Source organism: Pectinophora gossypiella, chromosome 26 (genome assembly GCF_024362695.1).
Source record: "Pectinophora gossypiella chromosome 26, ilPecGoss1.1, whole genome shotgun sequence".
Classification (NCBI taxonomy): Eukaryota; Metazoa; Arthropoda; class Insecta; order Lepidoptera; family Gelechiidae; genus Pectinophora; species Pectinophora gossypiella.
In genome coordinates, this window is record NC_065429.1 from 906,621 (window position 1) to 929,119 (window position 22,499).

Consider the following 22,499-nt stretch of genomic DNA (forward strand, 5'->3'; position numbering starts at 1 on the left):
GATGAATTGCTTCGATTTGGCCATTTTAACCCCACAAAACGCACAAATTTTCGTCATCCAGTAAGCTATAATCACTTAAAATCCAAAATTTCCAGTCTGTAGGTCATTTAGGTTAGATTGGTGCAACGGTGTCATGGAGCACCTGGTTATGTACCCTTGTGCATGTACCCTTCAACGGCTAAGTCACACAACATTAACTTATTATTATTATTAACTCAGGCAGGCAGTTTTCACCGCTAAGTGCCTGTATTCAACTATTCAGTTGTGTTTTCCTTTCTCTGTTTTATGGTAATTGTCCAATTTGTTTTTGAAGGTGTTGACGCTAGAAGCGGAGACCACGTCCTGCGGCAGCCCGTTCCACGCTGCTACTACTCTGTTAGTCAGGAAGTGCTTATGAGGGTTGTTGTTTGAAATTATTTTACAGAGTTTAGTTTAGTTTATAGTTAAATAAAGATCGCAGTAAGGAACCTTAGATTTGGCACGACTTTGTCTAAATTTCACTACTTTTTAGAGATTAAAAACAAGCAGCTTCATCGAGACTTGGCTAATTTTTCACAGAATGTTTTTTGTAGGATCCCTTATTCTATGACTAGGTATACAAGAACCAGCTGGTTTGATGCGGATACCACAAGAAGGGTTGACGTCATCATGGACAATAGAAGCGACTGCTAATGTGGGACTTTCCAAGCTACGTTCCCAAATAAAAATGTAGATGGCGCTGTACAGAGTTGCCTACGTTTAGAACGGCAACTCTCCCCTCCCCAGCGGCTGAGCTAGGTTTACCTCATCCCCCTTAGGTCTTACAATACAATACAAATACACTTTATTGCACCAAAATATAAAAGAAATAATTACAAAAAGTATCTTAACTAAGTACATGGCAAATGGCGGCCTTATCGCTTAAAGCGATTTCTTCCAGACAACCGTAAGGTGAGGAAAAATGTAAAAAAAGAAAATTGAAAGATTGCGGGTACAAACTATAAGTACAACTTACCAATAAATACATGCAAATAAATATATAACATACTTACAAATATAATATATACCTAACCTATATACATAACCTAACATATATACCTACTTATATAAATAGTACACACAAAAAAAAAATTGTGTACACACAAAATTTTGTAGGTGTTACTTTAGTCTTCAATCGTATGTGCGGAAGACGTCACACACACAGATGCGCGTGTACGATAACGTCAATGTGTGGTGTCTGTGTAAAACGAGGTTCTTCTTCTATCGTGTGGGTTGTGAGGCGAATTACCAACCTCATCAACCCTGGTGTCAGGGTTACTATTGAGCCGCCAAAGGCCCCTGACATGACTCATTTATAACGACTACGTACTTACATAGTAAGTAGTAACCGGGACCAACGGCTTAACGTGCCTTCCGAAGCACGGATCGTCTTACTTTCGGACAATCAGGTGATCAGCCTGTAATGTCCTAACCAAACTAGGGACCACAAAGTAATTTTTGTGATATGTCCCCACTGGGAATCGAACCCAGGACCTCCGGATCGTGAGCCCAACGCTCAACCACTGGACCACGGAGGCCGTAAAACGAGGTGTTTTGTATGAAGTGTCCTGGGTGTGCCTTTAGACCACAGAGGCTGTTTTACATTTCTTAATATAATAATTAAGTAACATAACATAACCAGCCTATACTATACGTCCCACTGCTGGGCACAGGCCTCCCCGCAATCAACCGGAGGGGGTATGGAGCATACTCCACCACGCTGCTCCAATGCGGGTTGGTGGAGGTGTTTTTACGGCTAATATTCGAGACCAACGGCTTAACGTGCCCTCCGAACCGCGGAATCATCTTACTTTTTCGGATAATCAGGTGATTCAAACCTGAAAAGTGAAAGTGAAAAGTAGTAAAATAATAAAGTTTTTTCTTTTTTTACAGACCTGCCTGTGCGTCATTTGCGACAGAAGACAGCCGTCTCCGCGCGTTAGAGAGAGACAGTCATATCTTTTTTTTTTAAGAACGTTAAATGGCAACAACCTATCTGTTAATGCCAGAGACTGTAATGAAGATAATTGGTGGGGATTCTGAAGACATTTGACTGGAGTAGAAGTGGAGTTTGGTGGTGCTCGGCTAGTGTTTTGATGGTAAGTAAATATTGTACACATACATAAATTCACGCCCGTAGTCCGGAATAGGGTGGGCAGTGCCAATGACAACTTACGGCCACTACTTGGCCGGCATTAACTACTTGGCCGGACAAATAGGGAGCGCTGAAGGCTCTCACCCGGTTCAACGTTTAAGACAACAAGCCTGAGGGTGCCCAGTTGGGCGCGAACCTCGGCTCAGGGCGTCGTCTGAGGATAAATATTTGAAAGAAAACCGTGGTAGTACCAAACGACAAAACATATGTTACAAAGTAGTTTATTGAAGTTTAAAATTCGCCAAGCTCCCAAGATGTATTTAATTGGCACAACAAACATCAATTAGGCTCCAGCGACACTGCCACACACTCGTTAAGGCTATTGCGTTTAATTGCTATGGAAAAATCATGGGATCATACAAGCAAAGTCCGTTTTTGCGGCCGGTGGCTCGAGCATTATAGACGGCGATACAGCTCACCTATCACGTTGGTCTAACAGAAAGCTCGGTGAGGTGTGGGTACTTAGTTCATCTTGCGATGGATGTACCTCTGACTACCCCAATTGGGATTATAGTCGTATACCTACTATGAATTTTACGTATTATTCACTCTTCTTCTAACGTGTGGGTTGTGAGGTTAATTACCAACCTAACATGGCTCATGTCAGGGTTATTACTGAGCCGCCAAAGGCCCTGACGTGGCTCATGTAAAGACTATTTACTTACATCAGTAAATAGTAACCGGGACCAACGGCTTAACGTGCCTTCACGCACGGATCATCTTACTTTTTTGGACAATCAGGTGATCAGCGTGTAATGTCCTAAATAAACTAGGGATTACAAAGTGAATTTTGTGGTCCCCACCGGGATTCGAACCCGGGACCTCCGGATCGTGAGCCCAACGCTCATCCACTGGACCACGGAGGCCGTGTGTATACGGAATAGAAGAAAAGAGGTAGGAAAGGCCTTCACGCGCATTGTGTATGAGAACCGCTGTCGTCGGTTCAACCCCACTCTCTTTTACCACTACTCCTGCAAACAGATAACTACGATAGCTCTACTGCTTCTCAAATTCCATAGCCAATTTACCGGCAATGTATATTTTATAAGATAGTGCGAAGTTACATCGTAACGCATCGAGGGGCACGATTCAGCTGATTATTCTGAGTTACTATCGAGTGGAATTTTCCATGGTAAAAGTATAGAATTGGAAATAATTTAAAAAAACACAAGAAAATATTATGAATTTTGCGACGGAAAAATCCACTTATCAACTCAGAATCATGGTCTGAATCATCCCCCTCATTCGTTACGATGTCACTAACATCCTGTATTTGTATTATTGGCCATTTAACAGAGACTGTTCCCAAAACCTCACTTCCCGTAGTGGAGGCCTTCTCGTGCGTGAATTCGCAAATTGTTCAAATTCAAGCGCAAATTACTTTAACGAGTTCAAATTACCGTCATCAGACACGTGTTTGGAGACGCTGGGCAGACGCTTAAGGAATTAATTAATCAACCATGTTGCTTAAACAGCCTCCGTGGTCCAGTGGTTAGAGCGTTAGGCTCATGATCTGGAGGTCGGGATTCGATTCCCGAAGGGGACATTGTCGAAATCACTTTGTGAGACTGTCCTTTGTTTGGTAAGGACTTTTCAGGCTTAATCACCTGATTTCCCGAAAAAGTAAGATGATTTCGTGATTTGGAGGGCACGTTAAGCCGTTGGTCCCGGCTATTAGCCGTAAAAACACCTCCACCAACCCGCATTGGAGCAGCGTGGTGAAGTATGCTCCATACCCCCTCCGGTTGATTGACGGGAGGCCTGTGCCCAGCAGTGGGACGTATATAGGCCGTTTATGCATGTATGTTGCTTTTGTCACAAGGACTTTTTGAAATAGCATTTTGAAGGTTTTCGAACTGATAGACAGAAGACCCAATAGCAACGGGCCTAAATCATAGAATAAAGAGTAATACTTCGTCTCCTCTCTCTCTTTATTTAAGAGCTGCGCTCTTGTCGGTGGAGTCATCATCATCATCAGCCCATTAACGTCCCCACTGCTGGGGCACGGGCCTTCCCTATGGATGGATAGGGAGATCGGGCCTTAAACCATAACGCGGGCTCAGTGCGGATTGATGGTTACTCAAACACTGGTAATGCAGCTGGGACCAACGGCTTAACTTGCCTTCTGAAGCACGGAGGATCTCGAGATGAAAACTTTTTTTGTGGTCACCCATCCTATGACTGGCCTTTGCGAAAGTCGGTTAACTTCAACAATCGCAGACCGAGCGCGTTTACCGCTGCGCCACCGAGCTCCTTACTTATTTGGTGTACTACAGGATCACGGTGACTAATGGCTTTGACTGTACACTTTGCAGACAAAACTGACATCTGCAGTTACATTATTGTTGGTGACTCCAGTACACAGCATCTAATTTTATTTTGTCATACCTGTCATTTTCTTATCCGCCGAAAAAGAAATCATAATCATATCATTTATTGCGTTCCACATGGTAGGAGGTTGGTAATATAAGGTAAGTAACACATACGGACCTGTATTGGGCACAGCAATTTAAAGGAGAGTTAAAGCATATTTTTTAGGCTTAAACATAATAAATAATAACAAGTATACATAATTTAGACGTAAAACTAAAGTACTTAAACAACTAATCATTAAAAAACTCCTGCAGAGTATAAAAACTTTTGTCCATTAGATACTGTTTTAATTTTTTTTGAATTGATTTATTTCGGTGATGTCTTGCAAGGCTTTTGGAATCTTATTATATATTTTAACAGACATAGCGAATGGACCTGAGAGAATAATTTGCAATTTACTAAAAGGTTGGGCTAGTCTGGTCTGAAAGAGACGGGCAATCGACGGGCCTGTGATTACATGTGTATTGAATACTTTAGTAAGTAAATAAATAAAATTTGCGTTACACACGTCAATTTGAGGCAGAAATTTAAAAACCCCTCTCAAAATTTTGTATTGACCAATAACCCGACAGAATTAAGTTGACAGCATAATATGTCAAACAGGTTGACTAAGAATATTAGCGGGATGCCTATGTTATTTGCCCGGGTTATTCATTTTGAAATTAACAGTTGTCAATCGTCCATCCCTTTCCTTTTCGGTGGGTAAGAAAATGACGGGTATAACTTGAATTAAAATTATGATGTGTCTGCTGGACCGGACCTTTGTTGACGAAGTAATTACTTAAGTACTTGTTAATTACTTATTTGAACTACAATAATATGCACACTAAATAAAGTTTTGTTTTTATTCTTTTATGTATATATGTCGTTTCCTAGAAGGACTAACATTGATCAAATTGGAGATGTCCTTAGAAAAGGTTCAGTACGATCTACTCTGAACCGGCGTGCGTATATGAAACGATTAATGAATGTGGACGAAGGAAGAGAAGTGTGTCAGGATCGAAGCAAATGGAAATCCATAGTCTCTGCTTACCCCGGTGGGAAATAGGCGTGAGTTTTGTTTAAAGAAGCTGTAGGTATTGGTACATTTTGGAATATCTACTCGTGATTTTCCTCGTCAAGCTAACCTAAGTTTAACGTTAATACAACATTTAAACTTAAATAGCCTACACAGTGTGCTAGTGACGTCGTAACGAAAACTTTGAGGGGTGATTTAGCCCATGATTCTGAGTTGATATCAAGTGGAATTTTCCGTCGCAAAAGTACGGAATGGAAAATAATTAAAAAAAAAACATTAATTTTGCGACGGAAAATTCCACTTGATATCAACTCAGAATCACGGTCTGAATCATCCCCCTGAGTATTCGTTACAATGTCACTATCACCCTGTATACGTCCCACTGCTGGGCACAGGCTTTCCTCTATCAACCCGAGGGCTATAGAGCGTACTCCACTACGCTGCTCCAAAAAAAAAATAACTCAGTAAATCAAGTACTTACCTACAGAACCCAACAGCAATTTAGCAGTACCCAGCGCCATCTTGACCCGCGGTTATTTGACCCTGCAGCAACTAGTCCAATTCTCGACATCCACCGCACCGACTCGCGATTGGCCAGCCAATTCTCAAGTCGCCACAATCATTTACCAGCGCCAATTTACTCCCAGACCCTGACGGTAGCAGTCTGTATACTTTAAAAAGTAAAATTAAAAAGTTACTTCTTAAAAAATATAAAAATAAAACAATTAATTAATTAAAAAAAAACATTCATTAAAATTACAAAAAAGGTGCACCCTTAAAATACCTTTTTTGTAGTTTTTAAACGGAGTCGAGTTGTAAAACGCGCGAATTACGAATTTACGACGTATGGTGAACAAAATCAAAATGGTGGATTAGGAATGTATTTTAAAGACGGAGACGGTAGGAGAATGGCGGTTCTAATGTGGTTGTTCGCCAATATGGCTTTGATTTATTAATTTGTGATTAAATAAGGACTTTTTTTGGACAAGTGAAGTGTGATTACCGGACTCGTGAAAAAGGTGAGGATATTGTGTTTGAATGGCGGGAAAGTCTATGTGGATTGTTTCTTTACTGGCTGTCAACGTGGCATGGAAAATTTTTCATTACACCTCTTCACTTAGTCTTAAAACTAAGGGCATTGGTTTTATTCCTATTTACTTTGTTTTTTTTTTCGGGATATAATACATAATTACTATGTTATTTCGATAAAAAAAGTAACAAAAGAAGTAAAAAATAGTAAAAGAAAGTATCTCTCTCTATTTTAATTAAAAAAGAAACAGTTTTAAAATGGTTTAATTTTGAAATGCTAATTCTTTTGTTATAATGTTTTTCTTTTTACTTTCAATGTAAGTATTTCTTTTTACAATGGTATCCCTACCTGCTTGCATTCTATTTCTTTATTTAAATTCACCTATTGGTCTTTTAATTTGACTTTTTTATTTATTTTTTAATGTATTTATTTTGACTACTGACTATTAGGTAGTTTCCTAGGTCAAAGATAAATTATGAAATTCTGATTACTAAATAAAGACAGGTCTAAAGGTGACAAAAACATTTTCTTTTTTCTATTTAACTTATCTGTGAATTTTAATAAAAACAAATGTTATAATAATTGCGACATTCTGTCACGTTTTTCTATGACGTCACAGGTTGCTTTTTCATACAAATTCCATAGTAATTTCGGGTTCTGACGTTTAGTAAAAAGTAACTGACTGATTTGACTAGTTGGAAACTAGCCTATTTCTTTTTTGTAAGTATTAGTTATTAGTTTTTTTTTTACTTGGCTGACTCTCAGATTAGCAAAAAAAAAACCTGTTGGCCTGGTTTTGAACATTCTTTCTTTGTTATTATTACATAATAAAATATAATTATTTTATGTTAACAAATGATTCCTAATCATAATATTGACGCATCAATATAAAATCTGTGTCAAATCCATACAGGGCTAATGTTGTCATAGTCTAATAGAAACGTCGCAGAACCGACCAAAGTAGGTAGATTTTGCCTAATTTGCCATGGCCTCTGTGAGGGATATTCTTTATCAGGCGTTTTTTATCAGAGACTTATTAAATCAAGTTACAGGCGTCAACATAAACTCACGACTATATTATATCCCTATCGGGGTAGTCAGAGATACATCCATCGCAAGATGAACTTAGTACCCATACGTCACCAAGGTCTGCCTATTTTGCCTTTAATTAAATGTATATATTTGTATGTATGTATATACGTTTCTTTTTTTTGTACACTTTGTGCCTTCCCACTTTTATTGACCTCTCACACCATGCGGGGTTGACTGAAAGAGATCTCTTTTAGAGACAAAGCCACCTTGGTACCTATTTTTTCTTTTGTCATTATTAACTATATTAATGTGTACAATAAATAGTTTATTGTGCTAATTCCTTTAAACACCATCTAATTATAGTTATACCTGTCACTTTCTTATCCGCCGGAAAGGAAAGGTACGGGTAATCGACAGCCATAAAATTTATGGAATAAACATCAGTTTTAGGCAGAAATCTAAAACAACCCTCTAAACAACATTCTAAATTAAGTTGGCAGCACACTTCAAACGGGTTGCATACCAGCCTATTTGTTTAGCCCGGGATATTAATTCATTCACTCAAATATTTGAAAATTAACAGCTCTCAATCATCCGTCCCTTTCTTTTTCGGCGGATAAGGAAATGACAGGTAGAACTTAATACTTTATTAAAATAAAGTAAATGAATTATTCTCTTGATTTCGACCTTCACCTCTCCGACCCGATGTCATTGCCCAAAATCATCCGTGAACTCCAAGTTACCATGCAAACCCAACTCGATCCAGAACCCAGACGCAATTCCCTAATAGGAAAATGGGCGGTAGGCATGTGGAGGAATGATGAGCTGTATTGAGCACGGTGTTCAAACGTGGCTCGTAGGTATCGTGCCAATCAGCGGAGTATCGCATCTGCATGTCAAGGTTCCTTGCTCTTTGCTTATTTTTCGAATGTACGTGATTTGTCGTCGTAGTCTGTGATTTGCAGTTCACATTTATGTGCAGTAAAGGCACACAAGTTATGTAAAAAGATTTTGATTACCTAGTCTTTAGCAGATAGGATCAGAATACAAGAAAAACAATTTGAAAAAAAAAGCAGGGCAACAGTTAGTGTCTTTACTATTATATACATACATAAACTCACGCCCGTAATCCCTAATGGGGTGGGCAGAGCCACAAGTAATCAAAGACAACTTGCAGCCACTGTTGATACGATATCGTAAGTTGGATATGATGAACCTTATGGTTATAAGGAATCACTCCTTACTATTAAAGACTATTTACATCAGGAATATTCCAAAGAACGCCACTGGGTATAATAGTAGGTACAATATAATATACAGGGTGTTAGTGACATCGTAACGAAAACTTTGAGGGGTGGTTCAGGCCATGATTCTGAGTTGATATCAAGTAGAAATTTCCGTCGCAAAAGTATGGATTGGAAAATAATTAAAAAGAAAAGAAAAATTTTCATGAATTTTTTGACACGAAATTCCACTTGATATCAACTCAGAATCATGGTCTGAACCACCCCCCTCAGTATTCGTTACGATGTCACTAACACCCAGTATATATGTTTTTGTCCTGTCTGCCTAAATCTTTAATCTTTGCCCATCGGAAGAATATCAAATAACTGATGAGTCTATGTTCCCTAGTGTCCTATTGCAGTCCATTCAAACATTATTAATTATTATGCTCATTTAGATAACGTGACCGGTCTTTGAGTAAACACATCTTTGACAAAGTCTTCATTAGTGGTTGATTTTTGGATCGATTTGTGCTATTAAATCGTTTAATAAAGTGTTGTGATAATGTCTAAATTCTGTAAGTCGGTTCTGGTTATAACGAGGACAGAAACTAGAAGGTCATAATATTTAGGCGGCAACACTGTTGAGTGTTCCTAAATGTTGACAGTTCTCCATATTGGCCCGATTCCTGCAGACACCTCCTAATTTTACTTTAAGTTATACCTGTCATTTTCTTATCCGCCGAAAAGGAAAGGGACGGATGATTGACAGCTCTTAATTTTAGGAAGAATGAGTAAATGAATGAATAACCCGGGCGAAGTTACAATTTAAGTTCAACTTCCCCACCCCCTCTGCCTACTGCCTAGTTTCACAGGCGTGATGCTGTTATGTAGCTTTTTTCCTTGACATTTTAAGATCACGGCTTCATTTATCTTTGAAGTGACGTGTTATTATCTAAAAGTATTTAAAAATAAATTAAATTATCGTAAACAGGAATGTATGTGGTTTGAAGAAAGACCAGGTCAAGAGTATTTTAAACCACGGAATAGCAGAAAGAGGTTGGAGGGCCAAGTGACCGCGAAACGCGCGCCATACAAGTATGAGCAAATAGTTCATACTTCAACTTTGCACTCCACTCGTCCGCAAACTTTATGACGCTCCGTGCGTCCTCTTTGTGATATGTCCCCACCGGGATTCGAACCCGGGACCTCCGGATCGTGATCTCAACGCTCAACCACTGGACCACAGAGGCCGTAATACAAAACCGATATTTCAACACTGTTGCAAGTGCCAACAAAACATAGAACACGTTCAGCTGCTTGTCTTCCCGGGCATGTCGTAAAAACCGACAGAGGGATTGCGTCCTCTAACATGATGGACTAATGGTATGGGCGATAGGCTGATCCCTTATCACCATAAGGTTCATCATATCCATCTTAGGACTTCGTATCAACAGTGGCTGCAAGTTGTCTTTGATTACTTGTGGCTCTGCCCACCCCATTTGGGATTTCGGGCGTGAGTTTATGTATGTATGTATGTTGCAAGTGCCATGATCACGGCGTACGGTCACGAGCATTAATATGTATACACTTTGGTACCATGTCACATTAACTTTTTTGACAAATTGAACTGTAAGTCTCACTAAATCTCAAATATGTTAGTGCGACAGAATCCACAAGTGGGTACATTATATTGCTCATGACTGTACACACTCCGTCATCATATGTGGAATATTATGCAGGGTGTTAGTGACATCGTAACGAATACTGAGGGGGATGATTCAGACCACGATTCTGAGATGATATCAACTGACTTTACGACCGAGATAGATTCAGGGTGCGGCGCGCGCGATAGATAGGTACTAACAAAAAATTCATTTTTTTTTTTCTCCGGTTGTTTGAGGGGAGGCCTGTGCCCAGCAGTGGGACGTATATAGGCTGTTTAAGTTATGTTGTATTTATTTTTCAAAATTGGCTTACAAAGATAGCGCTTTTTGAACGTCAAAAAAAAAATAATTACATATTATGTAACTAGCTGTAAAACTACTACAACATCGGAATCTGTAACGCTGAGGGAAAGACGTGGCCAGAAAACCTCCCAGCACAGGGCCCTAGTCCTACTGTTTCATGTTTCTTTCTTTTCTTTTTTTTTAATCCAGTTTGTATTACATAATTTATAGACTTAAATACAATGGTATTCCAATTACAGTCGGTGGAAGGAAAGTGAAAAATAAAGAGTTCACACAAACAGACTACACAATACACATTCATGGAATTCGTATTTGTTTATATTACTACATTTATTTCTATAAAGAACATACATTACATTACACATACACACACACACACACACACACACATTACACACACACACACATTACATACACACATACACACACATTTTTATACACACACACACATTTTTACACACACACACACACACACACACACACACACACACACACACACACACACACATACATACATTACACACACACAAACATTACACATTACATTTTTTTCCTTCTTTTTTTTATATTTATTTGTTTATTTTCTATAGTCTCTGCTTACCCCGGTGGGAAATAGGCATGAGTTTATGTATGTATGTATGTGTGTACTACATTTATTTACTAGTTATACCTACATTAATAACTATCTTTTGTGTTCTAACCTTAAGTATTTACGTTACATCTTTGTCATAATATTTGTTTATGTACACTCTAACTCTATTAAAGTAATTTGGTATTATGTTATAATTTATGTACACCATTAACACATGTATATGGAACACGATGTTCGTGCGTCACCCAACAGGGTCCACATAATACCAGCGTCGTGGTTCACGCCGCGACTTGTGCTGAGTGACGCCCTTTTATCTCAGGACGTCCACCACCACCTTATGATCATTTCAGCTAACATCCGTCCTGCTTTTTTGTAATTGTTTTAGTGGAAATTTGATATGATGTTGTTGTCTTTTTTTTGTGTGTGGCGCCCTTTTATAATAAACTATTTCTATTCTATTCTAATCTAATTACGATGACCAAACTGGAGATGTCCTTAGAAAAGGTTTAATACGGTCTACTCTGAACCGGCGTGCGTGTATGAAGCGATTGATGAGTGTGGAGGAAGCAAGAGAAGTGCGTCAGGATCGAAGCAAATGGAATTCTATAGTCTCTGCTTACCCCGGTGGGAAATAGGCGTGAGTTTATGTATGTATGTCTAATGTAATTTGGTTTGGAGCCGAAATCGGGTTTTGAACCCGTGACACTAAACAAGTCTCGCGTTTTGCCAACAGGACCATCATGGATTCTAACGCTTTTCTCCAATCTTTCCAGGAGCCGTAGTATCACCTCGACGCGCGCAATCGTTCAGAATCGACAATACTCGGTTCGCATCTACCCAAGAGTGCCCCATGGAGACCCCTGCTCTGCAGCAGACCTACCTGATCGGCAGCCGGTTCACGAACAAGTGCCTTGGCCTCCCGCCCCACACACACAGCGATAACCCCACTATGCCTATGACCATTGACAACGAACTACTCCAAAGCCACCGTCAAAGAGAAACGACCGGAATTAAGAAGCTCTACAACTCATTCTTCGTTCTCTTCTAAGTGTTTAAGAACTGTCCAAGAATCATTCATTTCATCATTCATATAGTGACATTTGTTTAAGTGTGATGGCGTGGTAATGGCATTTCATGAAGAGCTGCAGGACTTGACTATTATGCATGAGGGGAGGAAAGACGATCCGTTTACCTGGGAGTCTAGTGTCAGGCTGACAATGATGGGCAGGGACGAGGAGCTGTATATGGAGGAGCGGGAGGGCCGGAAGCGGAAGTGGCAGGAGGGGGGCAAGATGATGCGGGAAGACGAGGAGAAAGTCCAGAGGAAGGTGCCGCCGAAAAAGGTTATGGGTGAGTGGACTCTTTTTGTTTCTTTTTAGGAACTTTTTCTAGTATTCCGTTTTATCCACGGAATAGAAGGAAGTGGTTGGAAGGGCCCAGTGAGTGGTTGAGCGTTGGGCTCACGATCCGGAGGACCCGGGTTCGAATCCCGGTGGGGACATATCACAAAAATCACTTTGTGATCCCTTTGGTTAGGTGAATCAGTTTGGTTAGGACATTATAGGCTGATCACCTAATTGTCCAAAAAGTAAGATGATCCGTGCTTCGGAAGACACGTTAAGCCGTTGGTCCCGGTTACTACTTACTGATGTAAGTAAGTAGTCGTTATATGAGCCATGTCAGTGGCCTTTGGCGGCTCAATAATGACCCTGACACCAGGGTTGATGAGGTTGGTTATTCACCTTACAACCCACACGATAGAAGAAGAAGAAGGCAAGTATGAGCAAATAGTTTATACTTCAACTTTGCACTCTACTCGTCCGCAAACTTTACGACGCACGGAGCTCCGCGATAGTGTATTTAAAAGTCGCCAGTATGTCGATATTCTACAGACTGCACTTCGGGGAGTGTGCCCGCGATCTAGGTATAAGTTTCTGTGTTCGTTTTCCATGTTTCTATATAGAAAATATTTCGTGTGTGCGTTGACTTCTGATGTGATGTCATTATATGTAATCCGTGTCTGTGGTGTCCTAAATAATAAATGTTTCTTTCTTTCTTTCTTTCTTTCTTCTTTCTTTCTATCTACCTACCGCGAGGTAAACCTAGCTCAGACGCTGGTGGGGAGTGGAGAGTTGCCGTTCTATACGTAGTATTATTCCTTATTCTATGCTTTTTTTAAATTTACTTTTGTTTGGCAAACTTTTCAGTACATATGTAGGGTAGCCTCTTTTTTAAAGTACTATCTTCATAATATCGCCATACCTGCAACCTGACAGAGCGTAGCAGCATCTGTCAGTACTATTCAGAGGCAGAGGACAGGAGTCCTAGTACGGCTTTGAAATAGACTACCCTGGGCGCCTGAGGAGCTCGGTGGCGCAGCGATAAACGCGCTCGGTCTGCGATTGTTGAAGTTAAGCAACTTTCGCAAAGGCCGGTCATAGGATGGGTGACCACAAAAAAAAAAACGTTTTCATCTCGAGCTCCTCCGTGCTTCGGAAGGCACGTTAAGCCGTTGGTCCCGGCTGCATTAGCAGTCGTTAATAACCATCAATCCGCACTGGGCCCGCGTGGTGGTTTAAGGTCCGATCTCCCTACCCATCCATAGGAAAGGCCCGTGCCCCAGCAGTTGGGGACGTTAATGGGCTGACGATGATGACCCTGGGCGCCATCCCACTCGCGTCAAACAGAGTACTGCGGGATGGAAGGCAAGAGGGAAACCACTGCCCTATTTTTCCTTAAAAAGTAGCATGGAAAAAGCTACACCGACAAGAGCGTGGCTCTTTCAATCAATTATTTACTCTAGGTACTTGGAATTTGCCTGGATTATTTTGTTAAAATACGTTTCAACTAAACTAACATAATATTCAAATACATGTTTGTGATTACAAAATTCTTGGATACCGTAACGGCATTTGTAATTAAGAACAAATGAAATTAACCACACTAATGAAAAGATAGTCAAAAAGACATTGTTATGTCATAAGACCAGCTTGAACTAGACACATTTCTGTGGTTAATGTCACATTCATAGACCAAGAAGACCTTACATGGAACAGATTAAAGAAAAGGTTGACGTCGTGTCTTATAGGGAAGCCAAGGAATTGGCCTTTGATAGACTGGAATGGAAAATGCTACACCGACAAGCGCGTGGCTCTTAAATCGATGATGATGTCAAATTCATAAACATAAACAGCCTATACACGTCCCACTGCTGGGCACAGGCCTCCCCTCAATCAACCGGAGGGGGTATCATACCCCACCATGCTGCTCCACTGCGGGTTGGTGGAGGTGTTTGAGCTAGTAGCCCGGGCTTAGCGTGCCTTCCGAAGCACGGAATCATCTTACTTTTTCAGACAATCAGGTGATTCAAGCCTGCAATATCCTTACCAAACAAAGGACAGTCTCACAAAGTGATTCATCAGGAATCGAACCCAGTCGTCCAGATCATCCATATTCTTCCAGATTGAAAGGACATTAAACTTTTTTTTTTAAACTAGGTCCCAACTGGGGCCCTTTGCCGATGGTTTTCTTGCAGCTTTTTTCCCCTGAGCCCATGACCTTCACGCAACCTTGGAAGGGAAAACTAGCATACTATATGGGAATAGAATAAGGAATAATACTACGTGTAGAACGGCAACTCTCCGCTCCCCACCAGCGGCTGAGCTAGGTTTACCTCACCCCCTCTTGGTCTTACTTTAGTTTCCAATCGTACGGGCGTCAGACGTCACACACACAGATGCGCGTGTACGATAACGTCAATGTGGATTGTGTGCGTAAAACGAGGTGTTTTGTATGAAGTGCCGAAATAACCGATATTTTAAATATCTTTACTCCTTTTAACAAAATCCTCTAACCCGACCGACATCGCACCATAGACTCCCCTTTCTTACTTTTTAAAACTGCCTTACGTCCCATTCATTAACCATCCTCCATTCATACCATAAACAATCAAATTCCCATTCTTTATCCTTTCATAGTATCTCACTTTCCTACAGCTCGGGTGTGCTTGTGGTTCCCGCTCAGTTAGGGATTGGAGGTCTGTCTATCTGGTTGTAACCAGGACCTCAGGGGTCGCGACCTGTCTATCTGTGCTCCAGTTTAAGTTGGAATCGCGTCTGGGAGTATAGTCTGTGTTGATATAACATCGACGTGCCGGCGTGGGCAAAGATCATGTAAGATGCAGATGTGACATTGCTGCCTTTTGGGGCGGATACACCCTTAACATAGCATCATACCTAGGCAGAGAATTATAGTATACATAGCCACTCATCCTGAAGTCCAGCCAGTCCGGCCAGTCTGAAGGGAAGACAGGAAGGGGAAGACCTAGGAGATCATTTATGAAACAAATAAAAGAGAAGGTGCAGGTCGTGTCGTATCAGGAAGGTTTTGGCGGGAAGAAGCGAGGAATGGCGATTACTCTCTCTTTATTTAAGAGCTGCGCTCTTGTCGGTGCAGCATTTTCCATGCTACTTTTCTATTTATAGGGAATAGAAATGAAACAAACGATCCGACAGCCTCACAGAGACAACAGAATCTAGGAACAATCTAAAACTAACCGGTGTCGCGTCTACCACAACCTACTCTTTGCCAATTCAAGTGATAATAAACTAAACTTATTTGTACTGCTGTTACAATACGTATCTTTACACAGTGACACCACGGCTTCCGTGGCTTCTTAACGCATTCGTTTAATAATTTATCCATAAATCTCAATTTGAACCTTATCAATTTCGGCCTAGCGATTTGGCAGTCGTTTACATTTTAAAAATAACTAGTCTTATGACGAGATTTAGGTGAAAAACGTGTTAAAAATAAGTAATCTTTGACCCGTAAAAGTTCGATAATATAATACAAAGTGTAACAAAATATGCTGCTTTAACGTAATAGCGCTCAGTGTAGTGAATAGTGGTGTAATAGTGGATAAATAGTGTATAAATAGTGAGTAGTGGGAAAATAGTGTAAAGTGACGGGCTGTATTGTGTTCTAATGGCGGGGATTGGGTGGAAAATGTAAAATCTGTAGCGTGCAATGAACAAAGTATAATATAAAACATACATACATACATAAACTCACGCCTATTTCCCACCGGGGTAAGAGAAGTGTGTCAGGATCGAAGCAAATGGATTTCTATAGTCTCTGCTTACCCCGGTGGGTAAGTATATAAAACATTATCTATTATATGAAAAACAAAACAATATAAGCTTACGAATATATCCCAATCAGGGACTTTGATTTTGAGGGTGGAAGGGGACCTCCTAGTGGTCCATCCTGGGCAACTGCATCACCTGACTCCCCTAGTGGGCCTATAGCGATAAGCGCTGAATGAGGGAAATCGCCGACCACGCCGGCGGGGTCGCTATCGGCGGGGAAATGTTTGTTGTCGCGAGCTGATTGGCCGCCTCTATGGCTAGAGTAATCGGGTCGTCGGGATCGTATAGTCAAAAAGTGTAAACAAATACTTGTTTACACTTTCTTTCTTACTTTTTCTTTTTATACAAAAACGAGATAAAATGTCACTTTAAGTCATTGACACTGCTAGCTTATAATAAAGTTATAATTTCTTTGCATTACGTCAAACAGTAGTGAGGAGCTCGGTGGCGCAGCGGTAAACGCGCTCGGTCTGCGATTGTTGAAGTTAAGCAACTTTCGCAAAGGCCGGTCATAGGATGGGTAACCACAAAAAAAAAAGAAAGTTTTCATCTCGAGCTCCTCCGTGCTTCGGAAGGCACGTTAAGCCGTTGGTCCCGGCTGCATTAGCAGTCGTTAATAACCATCAATCCGCGCTGGGCCCGCGTGGTGGTTCAAGGCTCGTGCTCCCTATCCATCCATAGGGAAGGCCCTCAGCAGTGGGGACGTTAATGATGATGATGATTATGTATACATATACACACATATATAAACACATACATACATACAAATAGCCTATACCAGGGGTGGCCAACTTGATTGGACCCAAGATCTCTTGTTCAATAACGAGACCCTGCGCGATCTACCAATTACATACCTACTTCTGGAATCTTAAATGAAACAGCATAGTTGAGTACACAATCATGTAGCATTTTTTATTTTAGAGAAAAACATAAGTGTGAAAATTACAATTATGAGGCGTGCCTAATAGAAAGTCTAATCGTGATTTACATCGACAATCGTTGAAACGTCGTTACCCCGGTAGTCTCTGTCGTCAACTGTTAGTCAACTGACTGAAACCCTCCCGACCCTCCCCCGCGTCCCGCACGCTTCCTGCTTATTGGTCATCGCGAGCCGAAAACAAAAGACAGAGGATAAATACCGTGACGGTTGAAAAATTATACAAGATGATGCGTCCAGCAGTAGGTGATTACGTGGGACAGTCTGGTTTACGTATTTGGGTCGTTCTTCTTTTTTATCGACAATAAAAAGACATTTTCCCAATTAATCGGACTTAACATCTTTAAAATTATAACGGCAATAAATATTTTAAAACATCATATAAAGATCTGTCCGTAGAGGACTATTTAGTGGTTCTCTTTATCTTGGTAACATACTTTTCTCTGCAGGCGCATTCCAAAAAATATTGTGACAGAGTGGCCCGTATTTTGCTTGTATTTTGAGTATAATAAGATAACTATATTTTTGGACAATGGAAACATGAAATAAAATTCTAAAACATAACTTATTAAAAGCAGTATGTAAGACAGATCATTGTCGATAAAAAAGAAGAACGACCCATTTATATTTTTTGCCTTGCTACGATTGACTGGTCTTAACAGTCGCGATCGACCTGTTGGCCACCCCTGGCCTATACAATATAATACATATAAGGAGAATAAGAAAAACACTTCCAAGTATGTGTCCATCAAAACTACACATGTAATTATATAATTATTTGTTATTTGTTACTGTGGTGTCCCTTTATAATAAACGTTTCTTTCTTTCTTTCTATATTACATGTTACAAGTGTTAATTACAATCCCTCTACGTTTCTTGATAAACGTAATTTAGTCGTTACTTGTGAACGTGTAGACTTGTAAGTTTTGATAAACAGAGCCATACAAGCAGCCGATCAGCTCGCGACACCAAACACTTCCCCCGACACGGACCCCGATACCGACCCCGCCGGCGTGGTCGACGATTTCCCTCATTCAGCGCTTATCGCTATCGGCCCACTAGGTTCGGTTAATTCTTTCAAATATTTTTCCTCTCAGACGACGCCCCGAGCCGAGGTTTGCGCCCAACTGGGCACCCTCAGGCCTGTTGTCTTAAACGTTGTACCGGGTGGGAGCTTTCAGCGCTCCCCATTTGTCCGGCCAAGTAGTTAATGCCATCTGCGGCAAATCTACAATAAGTCACGTCAAAAAAAAAGAAGATAAACAGAGCACTAGAGCAGAACAGCCTCCGTGGTCTAATGGTTAGAGCGTTAGGCTCACGATCTGGAGGTCCGGGTTCGATTCCCGATGGGGACATTGTCGAAATCACTTTGTGAGACTATCCTATGTTTGGTAAGGACTTTTCAGGCTTGAATCACCTGATTGTCCGAAAAAGTAAGTTGATTCCGTGCTTCGGAGGGCACGTTAAGCCGTTGGTCCCGGCTATTAGCCGTAAAAACACCTCCACCAACCCGCAGTGCAGCAGCGTGGTGGAGTATGCTCCATACCCTCTCCGGTTGATTGAGGGGAGGCCTGTGTCCAGCAATGGGACGTATATAGGCAGTTTATGTTTATGTTAAACAGAGCACTGGTAACAACACGCCCCTTTTGCAAATACTCCGGCCATGTTTAGCCAAACCACACCTCTCTGACGTAATGCGGTAATGCCTAGAGCAAATAAATTTATAACCATCACACGATCTTGTGTTTAGCACCCATCTCTGGTCACGGGAGTCAGTTTATTACGTGTATAAATACACAAACAATTTCGACTCGTACGGCGGGTTAACATCCTTATTTGGTTGACATACCACTAATCCGCCCAACAATCAACCCGCATTGGAGCAGCGTGGTGGAGTATGCTCCATACCCCCTCCGGTTGATTGAGGGAAGGCCTGTGCCCAGCAGTGGGACGTATATAAGCTGTTTATGTATGTACCACTAATCCGCACCAAGCGCTTCGCTTCATCCTTCATAATGCGCACAGCCAAGGAATGGAATGGGCTGCCGGCGTCGGTGTTTCCTGTATCTTATAACCTGGGGTCCTTTAAATCACGGGTGAATAGGCATTTTCTGGGTAAGCTCGTTCCAACGTCGATCTCTTCTCCTCGTGGAAGAACGAAGTCAAGAGCAAACCTATCTTAATTAAAAAAAAAACAAATCTTTACTAATGTTAATTAATGTTATCCCGTTTTCACGAGTTCCGCTTAGGTACCTAACCTGACGATTTGACAGGTCCGGTTTTTTACAAAAGCGACTGCCTGTCTGACCTTCCAACACGCGAAAGGAAAACCAGCCCAACACAGGTTAGGTCACATACCTCCAAAACGCATTTCTCGGGTATGTGAGTTTCCTCACGATGTTTTCCTTCATCGCTGAGCACGTGAGAGTTTATGATCCAAACATCAATTCGAAAAACGAACATCATAGGTTTAGGCCGTGCTGGATTCGAACCTGCGGCCTTACAGTGATAGTCAACCGTTCTTCCAACTGGGCTACTAATATGCGTAATCTTAAGTATGTATTTTTTGGAGATAGTTGCTTAGAATGATATTCGATAGTCTTAAGCTCATAGTTTCAGTATTCCATAAGTTTTTTATTTTATATACCATATCATTACTATGCACTAGGCGCTGCACGCAGGAGGATCTGATGAGCGCTGCAGATAGCGACATAGTTGTTGCCAAGTTTTGGGCCATCGGTTCTCCTCGCTGAATCATTAAGATAAGCTGTTCGTTACGATGTCACTTACACTCCATACAGGTACATACAGGTACCATACAAGTAGGTATGGGTGTTAGTGACACCGTAACGAATACTGAGGGGTATGGTTCAGACCATGATTCTGAGTTGATATCAAGTGGAATTTCCTGTCGAAAAATTCATGAAATTTTATTTTTTATTATTATTTTCAGTTCCATACTTTTGCGACGGAAAATTCCACTTGATATCAAATCAGAATTATGGTCTGAATCATCCCTCAAAGTTTTACGATGTCACTAACACTCTGTATAGGTACGTCATTTTATGTCAACTGTAGATAAGAATTATTAATAGAATCACGTTTTTCTGATCATTTCTCGTATCAGCAGATTATTGTCCGTGATTATTTAACAATTTATCAGTTATTTATAAGAATAGTCTTATTCTTTAGTCTATGCGGTGTTAAGATGGTTTAGAGTGGTTTTGGAGTAAAACTCAATATATGACTTGCCAAGATGTAATGATGTCAGTAATGATGTTACAAGAATGCTTAGCTAAAAATTTTCTTATGAAATATGAATGCAAATAGGTACTTCGAAGCCATTGCTCTTAGCAAACGTGCAGGCGTTATAAACATGCCCCCCGGCGTTGGAAACATCTATGTTTTCAAACAGAAGCTGAAGGTACAGGCAGAGGGCAAATTTTGCTAAAGGCCCTGCGGATGACTCCAGTAGAAGTGCGAATGTCGGCGACACGAACGATGCCATCTGGACCAGGGTGCACGGCGACTATTCTGCCAAGTCTCCATTTCAGCGGCGGCAGGTTGTCCTCTTTCACCACGACAAGGCTGTTCAGCTCCAGTCCATCCTTGCAGGAGCGCCATTTGACTCTTTGTTGCAACTCAGCAACGTACTCCTTGCTCCATCTTGACCAAAAATGTTGGCGCAGCTGTTCTATGCGTTGGAAACGAGATAAAGAGGTAGTAGAACGATCGAGATGGTCTGGTTGCGGTAAGCATGTCATAGGACGCCCAATAATAAAATGCCCCGGCGTCAGTGGGGTGCAATCAGCAGGATCAGACGACAGCGGAGTAAGCGGCCGCGAATTCAGTATCGCCTCAATTTGTGTTAGTGTGGTGTTTAGCTCTTCATATGTTAAGGCACAATTTCCCAACACTCTTCTTAAATGATACTTGGTCGACTTGACGCCTGCCTCCCAGAGACCCCCGAAATGAGGAGAATATGCCGGTATAAAGTGGAACCGAATACTTTCATTAGCTGCACTTTCGCTTAAAGAATTGCAATTAGCCTTTAAAAATTTTGAAAGATCGTTATAGGCACCGACAAATGAGGTGCCGTTGTCGGAGTAAATATTTAGGGGTTTTCCCCTACGCGCAATGAAACGACGCAATGCCATTAAATAGTGGTTACTGGTCAGGTCACTTACCAATTCCAAATGAATGGCCTTAGTGGAAAAACATATAAAGATCGCGATGTACACCTTGACCAGCCTACATCCACGGCCCTGACGACTAGCACTCAAAATAGGACCGGCGTAATCAACCCCTACGTTTTCAAAAACAGCGCCGCCTGAAAGGAGACGCTGCCGTGGTAAGTTACCCATAACAGGATTTACTATCTTCCCTTTCATGCGAGTGCAACGGACACACTTGTGGTAGCAGGACTTCGCAAGGTTCCGTCCTCCTATGGGCCAGTAAAATTCTCTGATAGATGCCAACAAAAGTTGTGGGCCAGCATGCATCATCTTTTTGTGCTCCGATTCAAACAGCAATTTAGTGAAAACATGAGTGGACTGTATGATTATAGGGTGTTTTTTATTGTAATTAAATTCAGAATTGTCAAGACGACCGCCTACGCGCATTATTTTGTTTTCGTCCAAATAAACATTAAATTTGACCAATGGACTCTTTTTCGGCAAAGTTTCTTTACGTAAAAGTACTTTATACTCAGAAAAGGACTCGTCTTGACACTTCGTAATTATCAAATTTAACGCTTCCTGCAATTCGTCTTGACTTAAGAAATCACTTGTTAAAGGTTGTTTTTTACAACGCTTTACAAATCGTAGAACGTAAGCTACGGAACGAACAAGACGCGAATAATTAGAGAAACGATTAAAGGTAATGAACTCATTGTTAATGGTCGTATCATTAACAACTGCGTGCAATGAAAGATCGGGTTTAGTCTCAGGTAACCTTTCAGTGTGTTTAGGTTGAGAAGGTGTTTGAATTGGTTCCTGCCTC

At 41.0% G+C, this 22,499-nt stretch overlaps 2 protein-coding genes and 1 long non-coding RNA gene across 10 annotated transcripts in view; 2 read left to right on the forward strand and 1 right to left on the reverse strand.

The window, feature by feature from the left end:
• LOC126378463 (probable inactive tRNA-specific adenosine deaminase-like protein 3) overlaps positions 1-4,985 on the forward strand; it is a 14,082-nt gene extending 9,097 nt beyond the window's left edge. Inside the window, exons 2-3 of the transcript XR_007568081.1 lie at positions 1,912-2,117; positions 4,114-4,985. The gene's annotated coding sequence lies outside the window, so the exon portion shown is untranslated. The remainder of the gene's footprint in view (positions 1-1,911; positions 2,118-4,113) is intronic.
• LOC126378601 (uncharacterized) overlaps positions 3,824-22,499 on the reverse strand; it is a 69,617-nt gene continuing 50,941 nt past the window's right edge. Inside the window, exon 2 of the long non-coding RNA XR_007568126.1 lies at positions 3,824-3,901. This is a non-coding gene — a long non-coding RNA (uncharacterized LOC126378601). The remainder of the gene's footprint in view (positions 3,902-22,499) is intronic.
• LOC126378369 (transcription factor CP2-like protein 1) overlaps positions 12,393-22,499 on the forward strand; it is a 71,208-nt gene continuing 61,101 nt past the window's right edge. For 4 of the 8 annotated variants that reach the window (XR_007568074.1, XM_050026660.1, XM_050026659.1 and 1 more), the window contains exon 1: positions 12,393-12,761. Coding sequence is in view for 3 of the 8 variants with exons in the window: in XM_050026660.1 (XP_049882617.1) it covers positions 12,536-12,761 (226 nt within the window). In the remaining 5 variants the exon portion in view is untranslated. Of the gene's footprint in view, positions 12,762-16,068; positions 16,449-22,499 lie in introns of those variants that run through there. The other 4 variants (XM_050026662.1, XM_050026663.1, XM_050026664.1 and 1 more) reach the window with 4 other exon arrangements.